At 40.2% G+C, this 17,762-nt stretch overlaps 2 protein-coding genes across 9 annotated transcripts in view; both read right to left on the bottom strand.

Moving 5' to 3' along the window:
* Nucleotides 1-3,958, bottom strand: part of NR2C1 (nuclear receptor subfamily 2 group C member 1) — a 56,835-nt gene extending 52,877 nt beyond the window's left edge. For 4 of the 6 annotated variants that reach the window (XM_080637950.1, XM_080637945.1, XM_080637948.1 and 1 more), the window contains exon 1: nt 3,819-3,936. The gene's annotated coding sequence lies outside the window, so the exon portion shown is untranslated. Of the gene's footprint in view, nt 1-3,818 lie in introns of all 6 variants that reach the window. The other 2 variants (XM_080637946.1, XM_080637947.1) reach the window with 2 other exon arrangements.
* Nucleotides 3,959-6,302: 2,344 nt separating this feature from the next.
* FGD6 (FYVE, RhoGEF and PH domain containing 6) overlaps nt 6,303-17,762 on the bottom strand; it is a 72,976-nt gene continuing 61,516 nt past the window's right edge. For 2 of the 3 annotated variants that reach the window (XM_080638879.1, XM_080638881.1), the window contains 7 exons: nt 17,487-17,589; nt 16,841-16,987; nt 15,876-15,978; nt 14,266-14,393; nt 13,421-13,549; nt 11,064-11,212; nt 6,303-9,415 (listed from right to left, as the gene is read on the bottom strand). In XM_080638879.1, the coding sequence (XP_080495005.1) occupies nt 9,379-9,415; nt 11,064-11,212; nt 13,421-13,549; nt 14,266-14,393; nt 15,876-15,978; nt 16,841-16,987; nt 17,487-17,589 (796 nt within the window). In that variant the 3' untranslated portion in view covers nt 6,303-9,378. The remainder of the gene's footprint in view (nt 9,416-11,063; nt 11,213-13,420; nt 13,550-14,265; nt 14,394-15,875; nt 15,979-16,840; nt 16,988-17,486; nt 17,590-17,762) is intronic. The other variant, XM_080638880.1, reaches the window with a different exon arrangement.

Raw genomic sequence — 17,762 nt, 5'->3', positions numbered from 1 at the left:
ATCCACCTCTTCTGTTTCTCGCCCCCCCTCCCCATCAACTCCACAGGATTAGATTTTGTTAGAGGGGTGTGGCTGGGGTTGTTTGGGGTTCTTTTGGTTTGTTTTTTAGTTCCTATCAACACATTCGTAAAGCACATTGGAAAAAAAAAGATAAATCAGATTAAGTCAGTCAAGAGTGAAAGCATTAGTCATGTTGACACTTACACTGTCCTTCTGATACTTCAAAGGAAACACTACCAAAATAAATGGAGCCATTTTCACACCACAAATTTGCTGCTAAGCTATAAACCACAACCTCAACTTACTTGGAATTAAATAACCATTAATTATAGCTAATATGACAACAGCAGAAGGTTTGGCTTTCATTTTTTGGTGGTTTATGTTTTTCAAGTTTCTGGTTTAACTTTCTACAGAGGCTGTCAAATACTTAGCTTAGTCCTGCCTATCTCCCTATCAAGATGAACAAGAGTAATTTAAGTCAGACCAATTTGAACAGTCTTTCGTAGAAGGCTTGGCCAAACCAGCAAAATTAATCTAAATACTGATATAGGAAGGCAGTTCTAGACCACAATTTTCAGGAAAGAGCGTACTTCCTTACAAAATCTGCCACACTACATCATAAGACACATGGGACTTGTGCAGAAAGCACAAGCAACCCTCTGGTCTCAGAGAACTGGAAATGAAGAGTTGATCCTTCAGAAGATAAATCCTTTGTTGCTTTAAGAGTTTGGTGAGTACTATCTAACACAGTAATATCTGGAATGAGAAGCTACCGACTGAAGGGTAAGAATATGGACAGGTCTGCATACACAAGAGTAAGATTTTCATTAACTGTACCTTTGCAGTTTTACCAGTCATTCTCATACTGATTAAATCCTGCTTTGCAGCAGCTCACCTTATGCCAATAATGTCTAGGCATGCGTTTAAAGTGCCAAAAGCAACTTGAAACAGCACCAGAAGATAACTTGTCCAGTTTTCCCTGATGGTCACTGTTGGGTTGCATGCTGCAGCCTGTGTCTGACAAAAACGCACAGGCAGATAGCTGTGCCAGCCATAGCCTTTGGCCCCTGTGCCCACCCTCAGAGCAGATGTTAATACCCTCACAGGCCTGGCAAAGCAGATACTCACATGAGAGCTCCCTGACCTGCATCAACCAAAAATCACTCAGGTTAGCAAAGCTTACTATTGAAACTGGTTAAGCCCTGGTGCCTACTGAAGCAGGAAAGGCACAAACCCTCTGCTAGATGCAGCACTGCCAGCAGAGATCCATACTTTGTCCACTAGCAGAAAAAATGCGTACAAGTTAAAGATTTGACCCTGCCCTATTTCTTATACACAGTTCAGTTACCTTCTTTAAGGGTTGCTGGCTGTTTTAAGGATTTTTCCTGTCCCAGACATTAGATATGGGTTACTTTCTTTAGGGAGACTCCCTTCCTTCACAAACGGTAAGGAAACTCCAGGAATTTCACTGGCCACACAATCTTTAATTGCATAATACAATAAGCACACAGTGAATCAAAATGAAAATTGAGTATCAGCATAAGGAACAAGCAAACTAATCTTCCCAGTGTAAATATTTAGATTTCACATTACAGATGAAAGCCAGTATTCACTGAACTAGCACATTAGCTTTAAGTATTCTGTTACTGTATTTTGCATGTGAATTATTTAACAGCATGCCATAGTATCAGTGGGGTTTTGTTTGGCTTTGGTTCTCCATGCTCCTCTCCCCTCCAGCTTCAGTAACACAACACAGTCATGAAATAAATTCATGTTGAAAGGGACTTCTGAGGTCATCTGGTCCAAGCCCTTTTCCCCCAAAGAAAAGTCAGCTTCAGAGTTAGCCATGTTGCTCAGGGCTTTCTCTTCAGAGGCTAAAAAACTTGACCAGAGAAACCAAGGTAGGCTTTAAAAAAAGTAAAATAAAAATCTCAAACCAGAACAAAACCCAGCCTCCCTCTGCTACCCCACAACGTAGCCTAGGCTATGGCTATTCTTAAAGACATCAGAACACCCACTGCATTTGCACCATATTCGTTCTCTTCAAGGCAACACTTCACAAGAAAACAGAATCAGTAAGAAAAACAAGTATTAACAAGAATTGAGGGGAAGAGTTAATTTATCTACTGCTATCTCTTTTCTGTAAAAAACATCTTGATCTGTGTTTGCAGAATGCAACAGACTTAGCAAGTGGTGCCCAATCATGCAGGTAGAGCAGTCTGAATGAACTGCAGAAGCAGTTGAGGACTGTATACCATGCCAGGTGATGTCAGTTATGTTCCTTGTATTACCATGTATGTGTACACATACAGCTGAGCACCATCACATGAACCTCAGTCCTGTGATAAGAAAGGGTCTGCAATGCCTCTGGAGAAAGAGCTACAGATAGAAGCAGTCAGACATTTCACAGACCTTAAGACTTCCCTCAAACGAGCGCATTGAGGAAAGCTGTACAGTCAAGGAGAAAGCTGTGGGTTAAATGCCTGTGTCACAACTGGCCACCATGGACTAATGGGGGGCTACAATAATTTACAGAATTATTTTCAGGTAGAAATACTGTTACAGAAAAACCCACCCAAAATAAAAAGCACAGAAGCATCACCAGGTGAACACTGCCTCATCCAGCACAGTAACGTGATGTTTTGCCTCCCCCACTACTTCTATTTTTACTTACACAATGCCGACTCCAAAAACCAGGAAGCTGCCCTACAGAAAACTATTTGAATTCTCTGCCATCTCATTTCTGGGATGCAGCTCTTCCTACTATACCACTTTCTCCAGTCCCCCTTGCTGATGCTGCATCAGTAACTTCAGCTTTCACATACGAAGAATGCCCAACTCAGGCTTTCAAGAACCATGCCTACGCACTTGTCTTGCAGTAAAGCCAGTATCGAAAGCCTGTTTTTCTTCCCTGTTTCTCAAGATTATTTGCACAACACATGCCACCTCCTCTCTTCCCTGCCTAAAGTGCAAACCTAAGTTCATCCTGTGATACAGGGCAGCGCTTTTCACACCTAGGACAATATATGGCAGCAGTGAGAGAAGGAAGAACCCACAAGCCCAGCAACTCAGAAGTAAATCCCCACCCAACGACACAAAATACGGATCAGCGACAGGGTCATTTGCCACAACAAAAACTACCGGGCATTATGCAGAACTTACTACTTTAACCCAAACAAACCAAGACAGCCGCCACTGGTATCTGAGAGGAGCGAACCGGCTGTGTGGCGGAGACGGCAGGCACAAAGCGGCTGGGGGTCGGGAGATCGGTCAGCCCCCGGGGGGCCTGACGCCGCGCACGGCCGCCACTGGGAGGGAGAACGGGGGAGGGAAAAGGGGGAAGGGAGAGAGCATCGCGGCGGCCCAGCTTCCGCCCAGCGCCCAGGCCCATCTTACCCCAACCCACCCCCTACCTCCTCCCTGGGCAGGCTGCCCTCGCCTCTCCTCTCCTCTCCCCGGGGAGCTCCGCGGAGCTGCGGCGAGGCAGCGCCCGGGCTCGGCCTCCCCAGGGGCCAGTGGGCCCCTCACAAAATGGCTGCGCGGGGCCGCAGCCCAGCATGAAGGTGGCATCACCCACCGCCGCCTCCCCCTGCGGCTGCCTCTCGGCAGCGGGAGCGGCCGGAGACCGCCGCGCCGGCAGCGATCGGCAGACAGCTCCGCCCGGATGCGGCACGGCGGGAGGCGCAAGCGGTTCCTGTAGGTGAAAGGTCGGGGGGCGCGGGGCCGCCCGCGGGACGCGCCGAGGCCTGAGGCAGGACAGGCGGCGCCCTGCGCCACGCTCCGCGGAGGCGGCGGACGGAAGCCACGCAGAGACGCACCGTTAGTGCACGGCCATCACCGCGCCGGGCCGCGCCCGCTGCCGGGGCAGCCGCTCACCTGGCGAGTCCGGCGGCCTCTTCGGCCGGTTTATTTGGCGGCGGCGGTACCGGCGGCTCCGGCTCCGGGAGGTCAGAGTTCGTGACCCCGCCCCCTCAGCTCGGCACCGCCCCGCCCCTCACCGCCGCGGCGGCTGCGCCTGCGCCTGCGCTCGCGCGTGGCTGCCTTGGCGGTGTTGGGGGTTGCTGGGGCGGGGCCGGTGGCCGTTGTGGGCTACGCGGCAGCTTCCGTATCCGCCAGCGGCCGGTACCGGCGCTGACGCTTCGGGCCCTTAGCGGTGCTGTGGGAGCGCCGGGAGCTGAGGTGCCGCGGGAAGGTGGCAGCGGGCCGGACCCTCAGCAACGCGGTCCTCGGGCGAGGCGGTGATCCCTTACAGATGGGAAAACGTGGCTCTGACCCACATGGTTCTGACAGCCCCGCGGGTATTACCGTGCCCGTGAGGAGGAGAACTCGAGTCTCCAAATCCCCACTGCTGTTCTCTTCAAGGAAACGGTAGTGTGTCAGCTTTGAACATGGGAAGTGCAAAGCGAGTGCTGTTGGCTTTGAAAAGCTTGGTGGGATCTTCCCACTGGGGCAAATACATAGGTGAGACTTGAAGAGGTGAAACATGGTGGAGAGACATCAACAGCACTTCATCACGGTGCGAGTCACCCTCGCGGTTACTGTAGCAGTTCAGCCAGCAGAGTTGGGAAAAGCTGTCTTTCTGTGCCAGCGTGGCAGCAGCAAAGTACTTCATTAAATGTCTGCTTCATTAGTACTTCATTATTACATTGCAAAGTACTTCATTAAATGTGCTGCTCTGAGCAGGGTTTGGAAAGGCGATGGGGAGGGAGCCTGGCTGCTCCTGAGTGCACACCCTGCTGCAGCAGGGCTTTGAGAACGGTGCCAAAACTGCTGCTCTGGCTGTGTCTCAACAGTCGTTTGGACCAAAGTTGAATTAATTACTTAATTTATTCTAATAATTTTAGTGACCTTCATCTTAAGTAAGAGTTACATATTTTAAATACGTCCCTTTTCCCCCCTCCTTTTCAACGTGTACAGTGAAGGTTGTATAGCTGTGGTTAGAGATCAGCAGGAACTTCAAGATCATTTAGGCTACCGGGGCTGTATGCACAATTTCCTCACCTGAAATGAATTTTAGACTATTTTACACAATTTCTACTGAATCAGACGACATAAGCATCAACATCTGAGAAGCAGAGATAGGAAAAAACCTCCAATTTATGTGCTATTAATAAAATCATTCTTGTCAGTTGCTTCACTGCTTTTCTTCCTACCCAGTCCCATAGCTGCACTTGCATCCAGCTACTTTAGCTCAAGATCACTAGTTCAGTTAGTACATGCAAACACCATAGTTTGCTTTTTGATCAAACACATTCCCAAAAGCCAAATGCAAATGAACCTTACAAAGAAACTTTAAATTGGAGCAATTAACTTGCTAAGCATTTCCTGAAAGTGACAGATATAGCACTCTCAATTGACAGTACTTGTCACTTTCTAAGCTAGCCTGAGCCTCACATCCACTTTATAAATGAACTTATTGCAGTTTAGTTTAACAAATTCCAAGGAATTTGAACCAGAGCTTATTTCAGACAAGTATTCTGATATGCTCAATAGAGCAGAAATGTTACTGTGACCAATAAAACATGGGTTTGATTTTTTCCTTTAGCAAGTGACCCAGTTCATACTTGATCTGTATTACAGAGGCATGTAGCTGTGTCAGCCAGGATTACAAGAGATACATCCCTATCAAAAACATGCAGAGAAGCAAAACTCTTTATGCTGCAACTGCAAGTTACCAAAAAAACCTGCTTTCAAACATCCATCAGAGAAGTACAAGGAGGCAGCATAACTAACCTGACAGAAAAATCTCTCCTTTACAGGCCCTGCTAAAATACTTACAGAATCACAGAATCATTTACATTGGAAAAGACCTTTAAGATCGAGACCAACTGTTAACCCAGCACTGCCAAGTCCACCACTAAACAATGTGCCTAAATGCTACATCTGCATTATCTTTTAAATACATCCAGGGGCGGTGATTCAACCTGGGCAGCCTGTTCCAATGCTTGACAACCCTTTTGGTGGAGAAATTTTTCCCGATACCCAATCTAACCTCCCTCCGCGCCCCAGCACAACTTGAGGCCATTTCCTCTTGTCCTCTCTTTAGAACTAATGTTTCAGGTGGTCAAATCCAGCAGCAGTGTCAGTCTATGCACACAGCTTACATTTTCTGGCTGTTTTCTCTTAGTAAGGGCAAAACATGAATTTTAAAGCAAGACTGATGGGCAGGATAATGACAAATTCTGCTGTTTGAATACACAAACTACATAATACATTAAAAAAAAAGATAAAAAAGGAGACGGAGACTCAACTAAAGTGAATTTATTTATACAAAAATGATACATATCCACAGGAGTATTTACAACTTTAAACTGTTTTAATTTACAAAATAAAGATTCTATTTGTTCATTTAGACAGTACAATTTAGGACTGCTCCAAATAAAAGCCTATTTGGATGGTAAATACAGGGGACAGCAGTTATGGCAACCAAAGGCATTGAATATGTCTTTCCAAACATCTCTTTACATTATGATGTAATATACATAATTGAGTAATCACAGTTTTTACACACAAAAAATATTTAGTAAAATGTGTTCTATAGCTGCTCAACTATCCATTTGTTTTAAGTCCTTTGGGCACAAAAAATAGTTTTAGGTTAAAGAGAGTTTAGGATCCTAGAACCTTTCATTTATCCAAGAATAAAGATGCTAGAACTATTATTCAATGCTAATGTTTGTCTCATACTCTACTAACCAATCTTAAATTAATAATTAACTATAGATTCTTATAAGAAGAGGTAGCCAGGTGTTTAAAAACTTCTGGTCTTGTTTTAGTGTTCAGCCAAATCAAAAAGTGAATACTTTACTTTTGATGGCAATGGATCAAAATGGGAGGTGAGCTGGAGAAATAGAGTAAGTCTGAAAAGCAACCATCTGAAAATGTTATGAAAATGCCTATGTTGTGGTTTCTTCATATGACACACAAACCACTCGTGCTGGAGAAAGGGGAAAAGAAATATTCAAACATGTTTACAAAGACAATTTATTTCACACAGAATTAGGCTGCAGTATATTAAGGCTCCATTCAATCTATTTCTGTCACAGAAAGATTTTTTTGATTGATCAGCTGCTTCTGGAAGAAGTCCTCTGATTTTCATAGAACACTTGAAACTATTTTTTCACTCTGCACCAAATCCTTAGAGGTAGTTTAATGCCACAGGAGGCAGAACTTGGGCGCCTTATTGAGTATGCATTTTGACTTTTATTGCTCTGTTCTGCAACAGGAAGATCAATATCAAATGATGAATTGTAATTAAATTAGCTTGCTCCTAGCCAAATCTGATTCACTTGCTGGTTCATGGCTTTCCATCTTAGTTCTTGTGCAGACCCTATGAAAATATTAAAAAGCTCTTCCCTTGGATAATACCAACTGGAAGAGCCACATCTTATCTATGTTATATTGGGTATCGGTTTTGTTTTGGATACAGTAAAAACCATGTCAGAAATCACCCTGAAGAGACATGCTAATAGTTTACATAGCTTCAGACAGCAGGTGGTTTTGAAAATTAAGTAAAAGCCCTTTATATATAATGAGGAAAGTATTAATTTATCACGCTTCTATTAAAATAATAAAAGAGAATAAAGGCTTTGATCAGACTCACACTGAATTTGAAACACTATTTGGTCAAACCTCTAGCATTCATGAGGGTCAGATCTCCAGCCTTAAGTCCCTGATTCAGAAAGGTACTCTACTGAAATGCTTGAAAGTCAATGAAATTACTTGTACACTTAACATTAAACATTGGCTTAACATTAACATAGGCTTCCAAACCCACTATTAACAACAGAAGCTCTGGAAAATCAAGCTTCTTCAGAGCTATGTTAGTTAGTATCTTAGACCTGATCTTGAGGTATTTGAGAGAATAGGAGAATTTTGGTTTGCATTTTCATTCTTGGCCTTCCTGTGATGACTACTAACTATTCTATTATGCATTCTCTTTCCTTTGTGAGGCCACAGAATAGCTGTTAACATGGATTCAGACTATTAATTAACAGCTCTTAATTCTGTTAACCACAACTAGCTCGATTCAGAGGAATACTGAGAAGTGTTTCATACAGTAAAATTAACTGGCTACATATGCATTTGACATAAAAATGGCTTCCTTTCATACGTTTTTTTTTCATAGTTCTAGTTCCATTTATGCTATTACAGTGTTAACAAGCTTTCAAAAATTAAATAGAATAAATGCACCAGAATCATCAGTAACTATTTCCTAATGAGGTATACTGATGATTTTCTTAAAGAAAAAAACCCCCAACACCTAAAACTGAATTATATTTTAAAGTGTCAAACAGAAAAAATCATAGTGTAAACAAAAAGGTATTTCAAAGAATTGTATGCATTTTCAATGCCACCTGCACTAAAATAGCTGGGTTTTCTTGGTATGGCAATTCCAGTTTAAACATAATATTTAAATATAGTTTAAAATTTGGGGAAGGGGGTGTGTGTGTGCATATATTGTTTAATGTTCTTTGAACAATATACAGTGTTTCATGCTGCGTACAAAACCCATTTGACACAAAGTTTTGAAGCAAATAATATATTTTGTCTTTTCCCTGTGTATCAAAAATGTATTTTTCACTCTGCTTTAAATTACTACTGGAAACATAAAAGAAAATACATCCTGTGATTGTTTGAAGATAACTCATTTAGTCTCTTTGGCATCTGTAATACTGAAAAAGCTCTAGTGCCTTATCTCTGTAATTGCAAAATCCGTTTTACACTATTTTTCCCTTTTCTCTTTTTGTAGTAATTGAACTTTATTTTGTGATGTTTCTGTGATACAGAATTCATTGTACTGTTTTAATGTACTGGTAAGCAAGATTTCAATTGCCATTCAAGGAAAGGAGCAGCAGTATCATACAACTTCTCATAAAAGAGTTTACAAAGCCAACAAAGATCCAGAATCTCTGCAATTCCTATTCTAATCTGTTCTTGCTAACTTGCAAAGTGAGCATCAGCAACTCAAGACCTATACACAAATATGAAGAACTGTACAACTGCAACGGATTTGTTTCGTGTTTTGTTGGTTTGTTGGGTTTTTTTTAATATAAACTTTAGGAATATGTTGACCAACCACTCGCCATTCTGAAGACGTGGGCACTTTGGACCTCAACGCAGACCTCACAAATAATTCTGACCATTTAAGTAAACTCTGGAATTTAATAAATAACACATTTTGTATCAACACAGAAATACACACAGTTCTTTAAAAAAATATTACCTTACACTAAAAATGCAACAACTCCTAATCCTGACAAATATACAATTTTGTGGAAGCTGAGACGGCAGGATTCCATTTCTTTGAACAGCTGCTGTACTCTGTTTTACCATTCCTGGACATTTTCCTTTAAGCTTGCAGACATGATGCTGACACTGCTATAATATGGTGCCTTCTTGAAAAGCTTCTATCCACCTGTTAGAAAATTAAACACTGTTAGGCAGTTGCTGGTAAAAGTGTAAATTACAGTGTTTTGACTAGCTACAGATCCACACAAGAAGTAACATCATACTTGCATTAAGACTTGGTCTGTTTGTGCAAATGCCAGAAATACATTCAGTGAGTACCAATATACAAAGCTTGCTAGAGACGTATTAGCTATCGGTACAAGGCCAGATGATAGAAGCATTGAAGACAGTAGTGGACTAAGAAATTTAACAGCTCTAGCAGTAACCGTCATGTTAAAATTTATTACTGTACTTACACAAATACATCAAAGATTTTCTTGGCCCTAATCGGAAAAAATAGTGTCCACTGATGTAAACAGGCCAACAGCATGTTCTTTGTGTTTTCTTTTAATGCTGTCAAAGCAGCATTTATTCTGGAGGTTCAGTGTAAGTCTCCTAAGGATATTAAATACTCAGACAAAGCTTGCATTTTAAGGTACTGAATGTTATTCGTAGCTACAGTAAAAGAGAGTATGTCCAATTTCAAGTTTTCCTACTGATAAAAAAAAACAATTGTCTGAATAGGAAAACAATGCTATTGAATGCCTTGGATCTTTTTTTAGTTTTGTTTTATACAGTACGAATAAGGACACAGTGGAAACAAGGGAATGGTATTGTAATTAACAAGAATACATTTGTATGCATCTGCAAGACAAAATACTCCCCAAAATCAAATAATGACTTACAGATTTTGTGTAGAGAAGTGTAATTAAGCACATTCACAGCTGTTCAGAATTTTCAGTTGTGCTGACTATTTTGTTTTCTTGAATATCCCTATTTGCACAAAACTATACATGCAGCCCTTCGAATGCTTAAGTATTAATAATGGACTAGTTAGCACATGACATCTATTGTATTAATGTAAAATTCATTTGGCAAAACTGCAGTGAAACCAGTCAGATAAGCTAAGCATACAGGCAAGATCAATATACTGCTTCCACGCTGAGTTCTAGTCTACTCCGCAATTCATATAGCAAATATTGTCTCCTGATTAATGCCCAAGCTTCTAGGTTATTTCATATAAATCACACATAATACATACATTGATAAATATGACTCCAAACTCAGACATATCAGCAGGACTTTAAATGAAACAGCTTGTGTAAGTATTCTTTGAATTCAAGCTTTTGGTCTGAACATACTAAGCATGCCTAGGTGCTCACGCATATCTGCACACACACTTCAAACATCTGGCCTTACTTTGTAGGGTTTGCTTTATTTTCACTGCCATATATTAATTAACTAAAATTTACAGCTGGAAATAAGAGAAGGGACACCTCAGTTAATTCTTAAAACACATTTTCTGATTTCTCCAAAGGTAACATTCAATTTTCACTTCAGCAGACTAGGGACAGAGGAATAGGCTAAAAAAGAAAGGTTTCTTATTTTATCTTTCTTAGACTTTTTCATTCTCCTACATTTATTCTTTGCTTCTTCATTTAAAGCACTTCAGAAGTCCTAATGAAACCAGGACCTTATGTTTAAGTAATTTAAATGTTTTATTTACATATGTTATAATATGCATTTTCTGTACATATGCTTAACTTGTGAACATTAAGATTCATGACTTCTGAACCATTTTCTAGAAAAAAGTAACAAATCAAATAGTTTCTTACTTTTGAGCTGAATGGGGATCATCTGCTTTAAATATATAAAATAAAGTGTTTTTGTGCAGTAAATGGAACACTCTAGACTCAGAGTTTTCATCTTTTACTTCACTGACTGTGAATCCAAGTAAAGGCTGGCTCTCTAATGCTGCCACATCCTATTTTATGAAGAAAAAAAAAAAAGGCAAACAAGACAAAATTGAGCATGTAAGACATACTAAGAAATGCATTTAGACTTACTCATGCACCGTACCATTGCAACAGATTATACAACAAACAAGTTGTTACAGATAGTCACGCACAAAATGCCACTTTTTATAATCTCCATGCGTGAATCGGAGGACAGGAAATAACAAAACCTCGTAGACTTCAACATTGCTGTTCCTCTTTTTATTTCTCATTTCCCTGGTAACATCTTCATATTCTTTTCTCAAGCACAGGAGTCACACTCCAAATACTTTTGACGGTTAAACTTATTTTGTTTCCTGTTGCTGAAAACTAACAGCATAGGGAAAGAAAGTTGCCAAGTGTTTTCCTAGCCAAGTGGTTGGCTAGTACAGTAGTATGAGAAGCTGCACCTTTTTACCTCCTCTTCATTGAATTTCAAAACCTGGCTAATAAGGCAACCTTTTCCCTTCCTCAGTCATCTCTATTGCTTCCTTTTTTTATGCCAAGCATTTCTGGAAGGGGGAAAAAGGAAAAGGTATTTTCATCCTGTGCGTGTTCCAAAACAGTGTTTTGTAATTAGGCAGCGACCTGCAATGCTTCTGGATAGTAAAAGAATAAATAATGAATGCACATAAACACCGACACATCAGGTGAAGACTTTGGTAATTGCCTCTACATTGAAACAAGAGTATCCTGAGAAAGCAACATTTCTTGATATTGGAAAACAGTCAAGTAAGGCTTAGCAATCTGGTTTAGTATCTTAGGTACCTTTTAGAATCTTAGGTAACTTTTAGTATCTCAGGTACCTTTTAGCATCTTAAGTTTTTGTACCACTAAGTGGTCTTTTTAGCACTGAACTTGATATCACTTGGAACTAATAGAAGTAGTTTAACTGGAGCTTTCTAGCTAAGGCCACACTGGACCCTTCCTTGAGCCTCTAAACAATGTCTCCTGCAATGGCTCATCAAGATGAAAAATAAAGACAGCTATTCCTTAGTTTTAAGAAAACAGGAAAGAGTTAATTTTATGATTTTGATCTGCAAACTGAAGCTACTCTGGAAGGCTAATATCAGCAAAAGAAAATTTAAGGTGACCGTCACAGACAAATACAACTTTCTTTACCCTTTGTTAAAGTCTCCTTTGCAACTACCGGGAAAGACACATTGCTGTAAAATACTTGTCAAATCTTTGCAAAAGTAATTGTTTTGTACATCCTAATCAAAGATAGTTTTAGAAATACTGAGGCTTTTACTGTTGCCAATGCTGTGGTGGAAATAACATCACAGTTTCTGGACGTAATTCAGAAATTCAAAATAAAGATTGGCACTACAGGAGGAACAAATCTGAGCATAAACCAGGAAATAACTAGAGTGGGGGTGGCACGAGGGTAAAGAAGGGGAATTCTTTACAAAGTGTAAGGCCCAGGATAGGCTGGGCCTTAATTTTGGAAGAAAGTAAGGGATGGCAATGCCTTTAAACAGATGCCTTGGATATTTTGCTCTTCAAAGCTATTAGCAAACTATAATATGTAATACAAAAAGGTGAAACCCAAGACCTTCCAGTGCTACAGTGCATCCATATATGTTGCAAAACATTTTAAGATGCAATAAAACTACATCCTCAGCACATGCTCAGATGTGCAAAGCTTATACATATTGATTAGATTATTCCACACAGCAATAGGACTACACATTCTAAATAAAAAAAGCAAATGCCATTAGAAAGATGCATTTCTTTTTCCTACTGCCACATTGTGTATTAAATAGTAACTCCATGCCGAAGATGACAGTTTGAGAAGAGATTTAGTTTGCTCATTTTCCAAACATTCAAGATACCATATGGAACTTCAGAACAAGATACTTCAAGATGCTTTTATAAGGTTGGCTTTGCCACTAGCCCAGCGTGATGCATTCAAACAGACCCCCATGTATTCAACTGACTTAGAACATACCTACAACTGTGCAATGGTGTGTAGTGCAGAAGTACCCAAAGCTAGGTCTGGAATCAGAAACAGTGGAGCTGTATCAGTGTGTTATGGTGCTAAGTCACTGGGCCTTTTCAAAATACTATACTGCAATCAGACCAATTACTGTTAGCTGATCTAACTATAGCTTGTTGCCAGATGATAAAAATAAACAGCTTTGTAACAAAGGCGGTATTATCATTGGCTATTTGATTTCTAATATGCAGCCTCTTACCTCACTAGCAGCATATGTATATAGCACCTTATTTTTTATAACAAACCATAGGTGTTTCCATGGTTTCTTACTGCCCTTAGATCTGTGTAGGTAGCCACTCATTGTAGAGTCTTCTGTATTTGCCGAAACCTGAAGAGACAAACAGACAAACCCCAAAAGTATGTATGCATCTGTCCAGGTTTTCACAGTACAGCCTTTTTTAAAACAGATCTCCAGTGCCCTGTCCTGTCAAAGACTCCAATTCTTACCCAATCTCAAGTTAATGTTGCTTATTAACTCAGATGGCTGAAAGAAAACTGATTTTGTCTGCCACCATCTATCTGGTCTGCAAGAGAGGTTTCTGCAGTCATTAGGGCTGGAACTTCAATTGGATGCAACAAGACAAAAGAGGGCTGAAACACTGAGGACCACACACGGATGGAGAACACACATTCCTATGTAAGAAGAAAATTTACTTCTTTCCATTCCCAAGACCTCCAGCATAGGTAGGCAGAGTTTAGCTCTACCTTTCCTAATCATAAGCTAAGAGCTGAGCTGGTATAGGAGTCTTCTCATTGACTGTTGGTGCAGTGGTAAATCACCATTCCTCGAAACACAGGAAAGCAGGTAAGAAATTAGAATTCCAACTATCTCCCTGAATCAGTTTCACAGGTGTTTATGCAGTTTATATTCTGCTTCAAAGTTCAGATCCTTGCCTAAAACTAAAGGCCAAACCACTGTTAAAGGCAAATTTTGACTTCGTAGATTTCTAAAGAAATGCCTAAAATATGGAACTATTTTTTTCATTGTTAATATTGATGCTACAATACCAACAAGGCATGACTTTTGATCAATAAAGCACTTACTTCTTTGAGGGCTGCAGGAATTTTTTTCTGCTTTCTTCCAGAGGGAATGCTGTGTAAAACTGTAGACAAGGCACTTGATGGAGATTTATGGTTGACTGGGGATCCGCTCTTAGGAGTGCACTGGTTATCTAAATTGCATAGGATAAATATATTGCTTTCATGTCAGAGGTAACTAAACACAGGCAGTGATTCTTGGACTTTTTCCTTAAAAACAGCTGACATTTTTCTTCTGATTAGGTATTTCAATAGTAAAAATCACATTGAATTCAGTGTGGAATTAACTTTTCAGTATTATCATCAACATGAATTAGAATCTCCCAAATCACACCCCGACTGAAAAAAAGCCCCACAAGAAAATGAAAACCAAATGGATTGGTCTTGTTTGCTTACAGTCTGTGCTCTTGATGATGAACTACCTTTGCCCGTATGCAGGGTGAAAATTAAGACTTAAAAACCACACCAAAGTTTTAGAGCTGTCCTCTGCAGTTCAGCCTGTGCTTAACCTCTGTTCCTCAACTCTGTCCTTCAATCCTCTACATCTGTTATCTTCTCAGCTTTTTCAGTACAGGTGCTACACAGTTCCTCTTCCAGCATCATGCCATCATTCATGCGCTTCTGGAGATTCCCATCTCCAGAGTCAAATCCATACTTCTCCACTGCCACTGGCAGTTCCTTCATCTCTCTTGCAAGACTTCTGCAACACTTCACTCCTTTAAAACCCTCTTTTCTAGCAATACCCACCACTGTTTCACAGCCCATCCTGGAAGGAGTAGCTTCATTAAGTCTACTTCTAGAGTTGCCCCTGAACAGAGCCCCTGGTGAGGCTCTGAAATAGTGAGCAGAGCAGGAGAGCAATTGGATTGCGAGCCGTACCCACTTGCTTTGCAGCTCTCCTCCCGGCTAAAAGCACCTGCAATTGCCTGCAGCACAGCGGCCTCTAGTGCCCAACCCACAGACCTGCAGGTGGTCCGTACAATTCGCCTTCCCCATCATCGCGCGCTCCCACCGCCACTTCAAGGGTTGTCGATGCTGCTTTTCACATCCCCATGGGAAATGTCACTGCCAGCATGCTAGAAGCCATAGCCTGATTATTTCCCTGGGGAATCACAGATTTCCTGATACCCTAGAGAGCTTGTGTTGAACTGTATCCTCTGCCAGGGGGAAAGGCAGCAAACTGTTTCAGTCTTTGCTTATGGCCGCATGCATATTTTATCCAAGAGTTTTTGGACAGAATTTAGAGCAAATCTCGTGAGACAGGACTGGATTCCCATTTCACTCAGAGGTGCCTCCACTGACTTGATGTTTGTTTCTGCATAAAGATATGATGAAAAGCAATGTAACACTAATTATCTCAAAAAGAAAGAGGTATATGCTACATGTCATTACCATAGGGCAAATGCATGTTTCTAGAAGAAAGAGCCAATGTATTGAAAATTCACTTCCTAGCTTACTCAACAGAAGCTTGCTTGGCCTTCTATGAACTCAGATGCCTATGACTTGTCAGGGACTAGCAGAATTAGGCAGTTGAATCCAGCAGTAAAGATGAGGCACAAACATATCGTGTTAATAAGGACCACAAAAATGAGACAGCTTGTGAAGAATTTCTTTACCTTGTTTCTGTAGCTCCCTGAAGCAATGATCACATACTCTTGCTGGCTGGTTTTTCATGTAGTCTAAACCATGTTTATTTGACGAACAAGCTTGACAAACAATCTGGAAACAGATAAACACATTATTGTACATGATGTGCGCTTGTAAATCACCAAATGCTCAAAGACGTTCATTTCAGCACTGTTAAGCCTGTAACAGAACCTGAAATAGGCACTATATTACATTGAAAATGGTTTAAGATTTTGGCTTTACCCTATGTCCTTATGTTCAACATGCTGCTCTTTCCTTCTCTAAATTATAACAATTTAAATATAAAAAAAAATCACTGAGTTACACAAGTTAATAAACCAACATTAACAATCCATGAAGAGAAGAACAAACTTACTGTGTTACTGAACTGTTTAAATCATAAGCTTTTAAAGAAATAACTAAAAATAGTAATTGGTCTCTTGACAATTTCTCTACAACACAGATGTCTCAACTGCATTGAATTCTGTATTCTCGCTTGATTAAAACAGGAAGAAGAAAGGTTTATTAGAGATACCTGCCGTAAGTGTTAAATATATATATATATAGAGAGAGAGAGAGAGAGCTTGGTACTAACTTAAAAGCAAAATCACTATTTATCTTATCAAAATTGACGAGGAAGATATTTGTCCTCATTTCAGCTAACATTCTCTGTTTGTACTATGTATTTGCAGAAGTAGAAGACAATCATAAATAGTACTCCAAAACGCAAAATAAGAAACATGTAATGGATTAAAAGGTTGAACACTGCTCTATCATAACACCTTGCTCTAAAACAAAGAAGCAGGCAACTCCTACATGATGGTTTTAATCCATACAATTGTGTCACAGTACAGCGTTCCCTTAAAAGAGCTGTGGTGCAATTGGGCTCCATCTGCATTTGTCACACAAGGAACCTGAATGACTAACGGAAAAGGTGATGACAAAATAGCCCAACCTTTCCACATGCCCTGCAGTGATGCCTTCTCCAAGTCAAGGTGAATTCACTTGTACAGATCATACACATTGTGGCTCTAGTATCAGGGATCCAGATTGGAGCCTTTGATCCGAGCGGACTATCTTCTTCCTGTTTCTCTGAATCTGCCTGAGAGAACATAGGCAGAATATCATTGCATTCAGTGATGAGAAATAAGATTAATATTTATCAGTGATTATAGGGTAACTCTAATTAACATTGGAAAGCCTTCGCTGATAAATTGTCATGGTTTCAAATGTTATCTACTATTTCATCAGTGACCATTATAATGCAACCCTGAAGAGAGAGCTGTATTTAATTAGTTCAAAAAGGCTGTGTGACTTTCAAGCTTTACCAGCCTACTTATACCAACAGCTGCTGTATTTTAAAGTCTTTTATCTTTTTTTTAGCAAGATTACTGAGAGAATTGAAAAAGCTGGTTTGGATTTTTTGGAAGAAAATAGATTTATGAAGCAGATAACATTATGAATGAGGTATCGTTCTGTTCACTTATCTTTTACCATCCTGTTTTATTATTCATTATGGAATGCCTCTTGTTTCTCTAAACACCTACAGAGAAACTTTGTATGCAAAAAGGGAAAAAGACAACAGTAATGGTGTGATATACCTCTTCAAGACTTTTGCTAGGATTAAATGTGATTCTCTTTTTTGTATATTCTTCAATTGACTTGGAGATAGCTTCTAACCACTCATCTCTTTCTGTAGCAGAACTGTTGGAGTAAAAAAAATATATAAATTTATTATTACTAACATTTAAAACTAAGAAGCAAGTGTTGATTAGAATCCCACTGGCTTTATTACACACTGACTTAACTCTCTTGCAATTTCAGTTTTATAGAGCATCTCCAGTTCCTACTGAAACTGGCATTATTGTTTTAGCTGT

The sequence above is a fragment of the Psittacula echo genome (genome assembly GCF_963264785.1).
Source record: "Psittacula echo genome assembly, chromosome: 1".
NCBI lineage: Eukaryota > Metazoa > Chordata > Aves > Psittaciformes > Psittacidae > Psittacula > Psittacula echo.
Note: the sequence above shows the minus strand (reverse complement) of the source record. Positions and strands in the feature narration are given on the sequence as shown.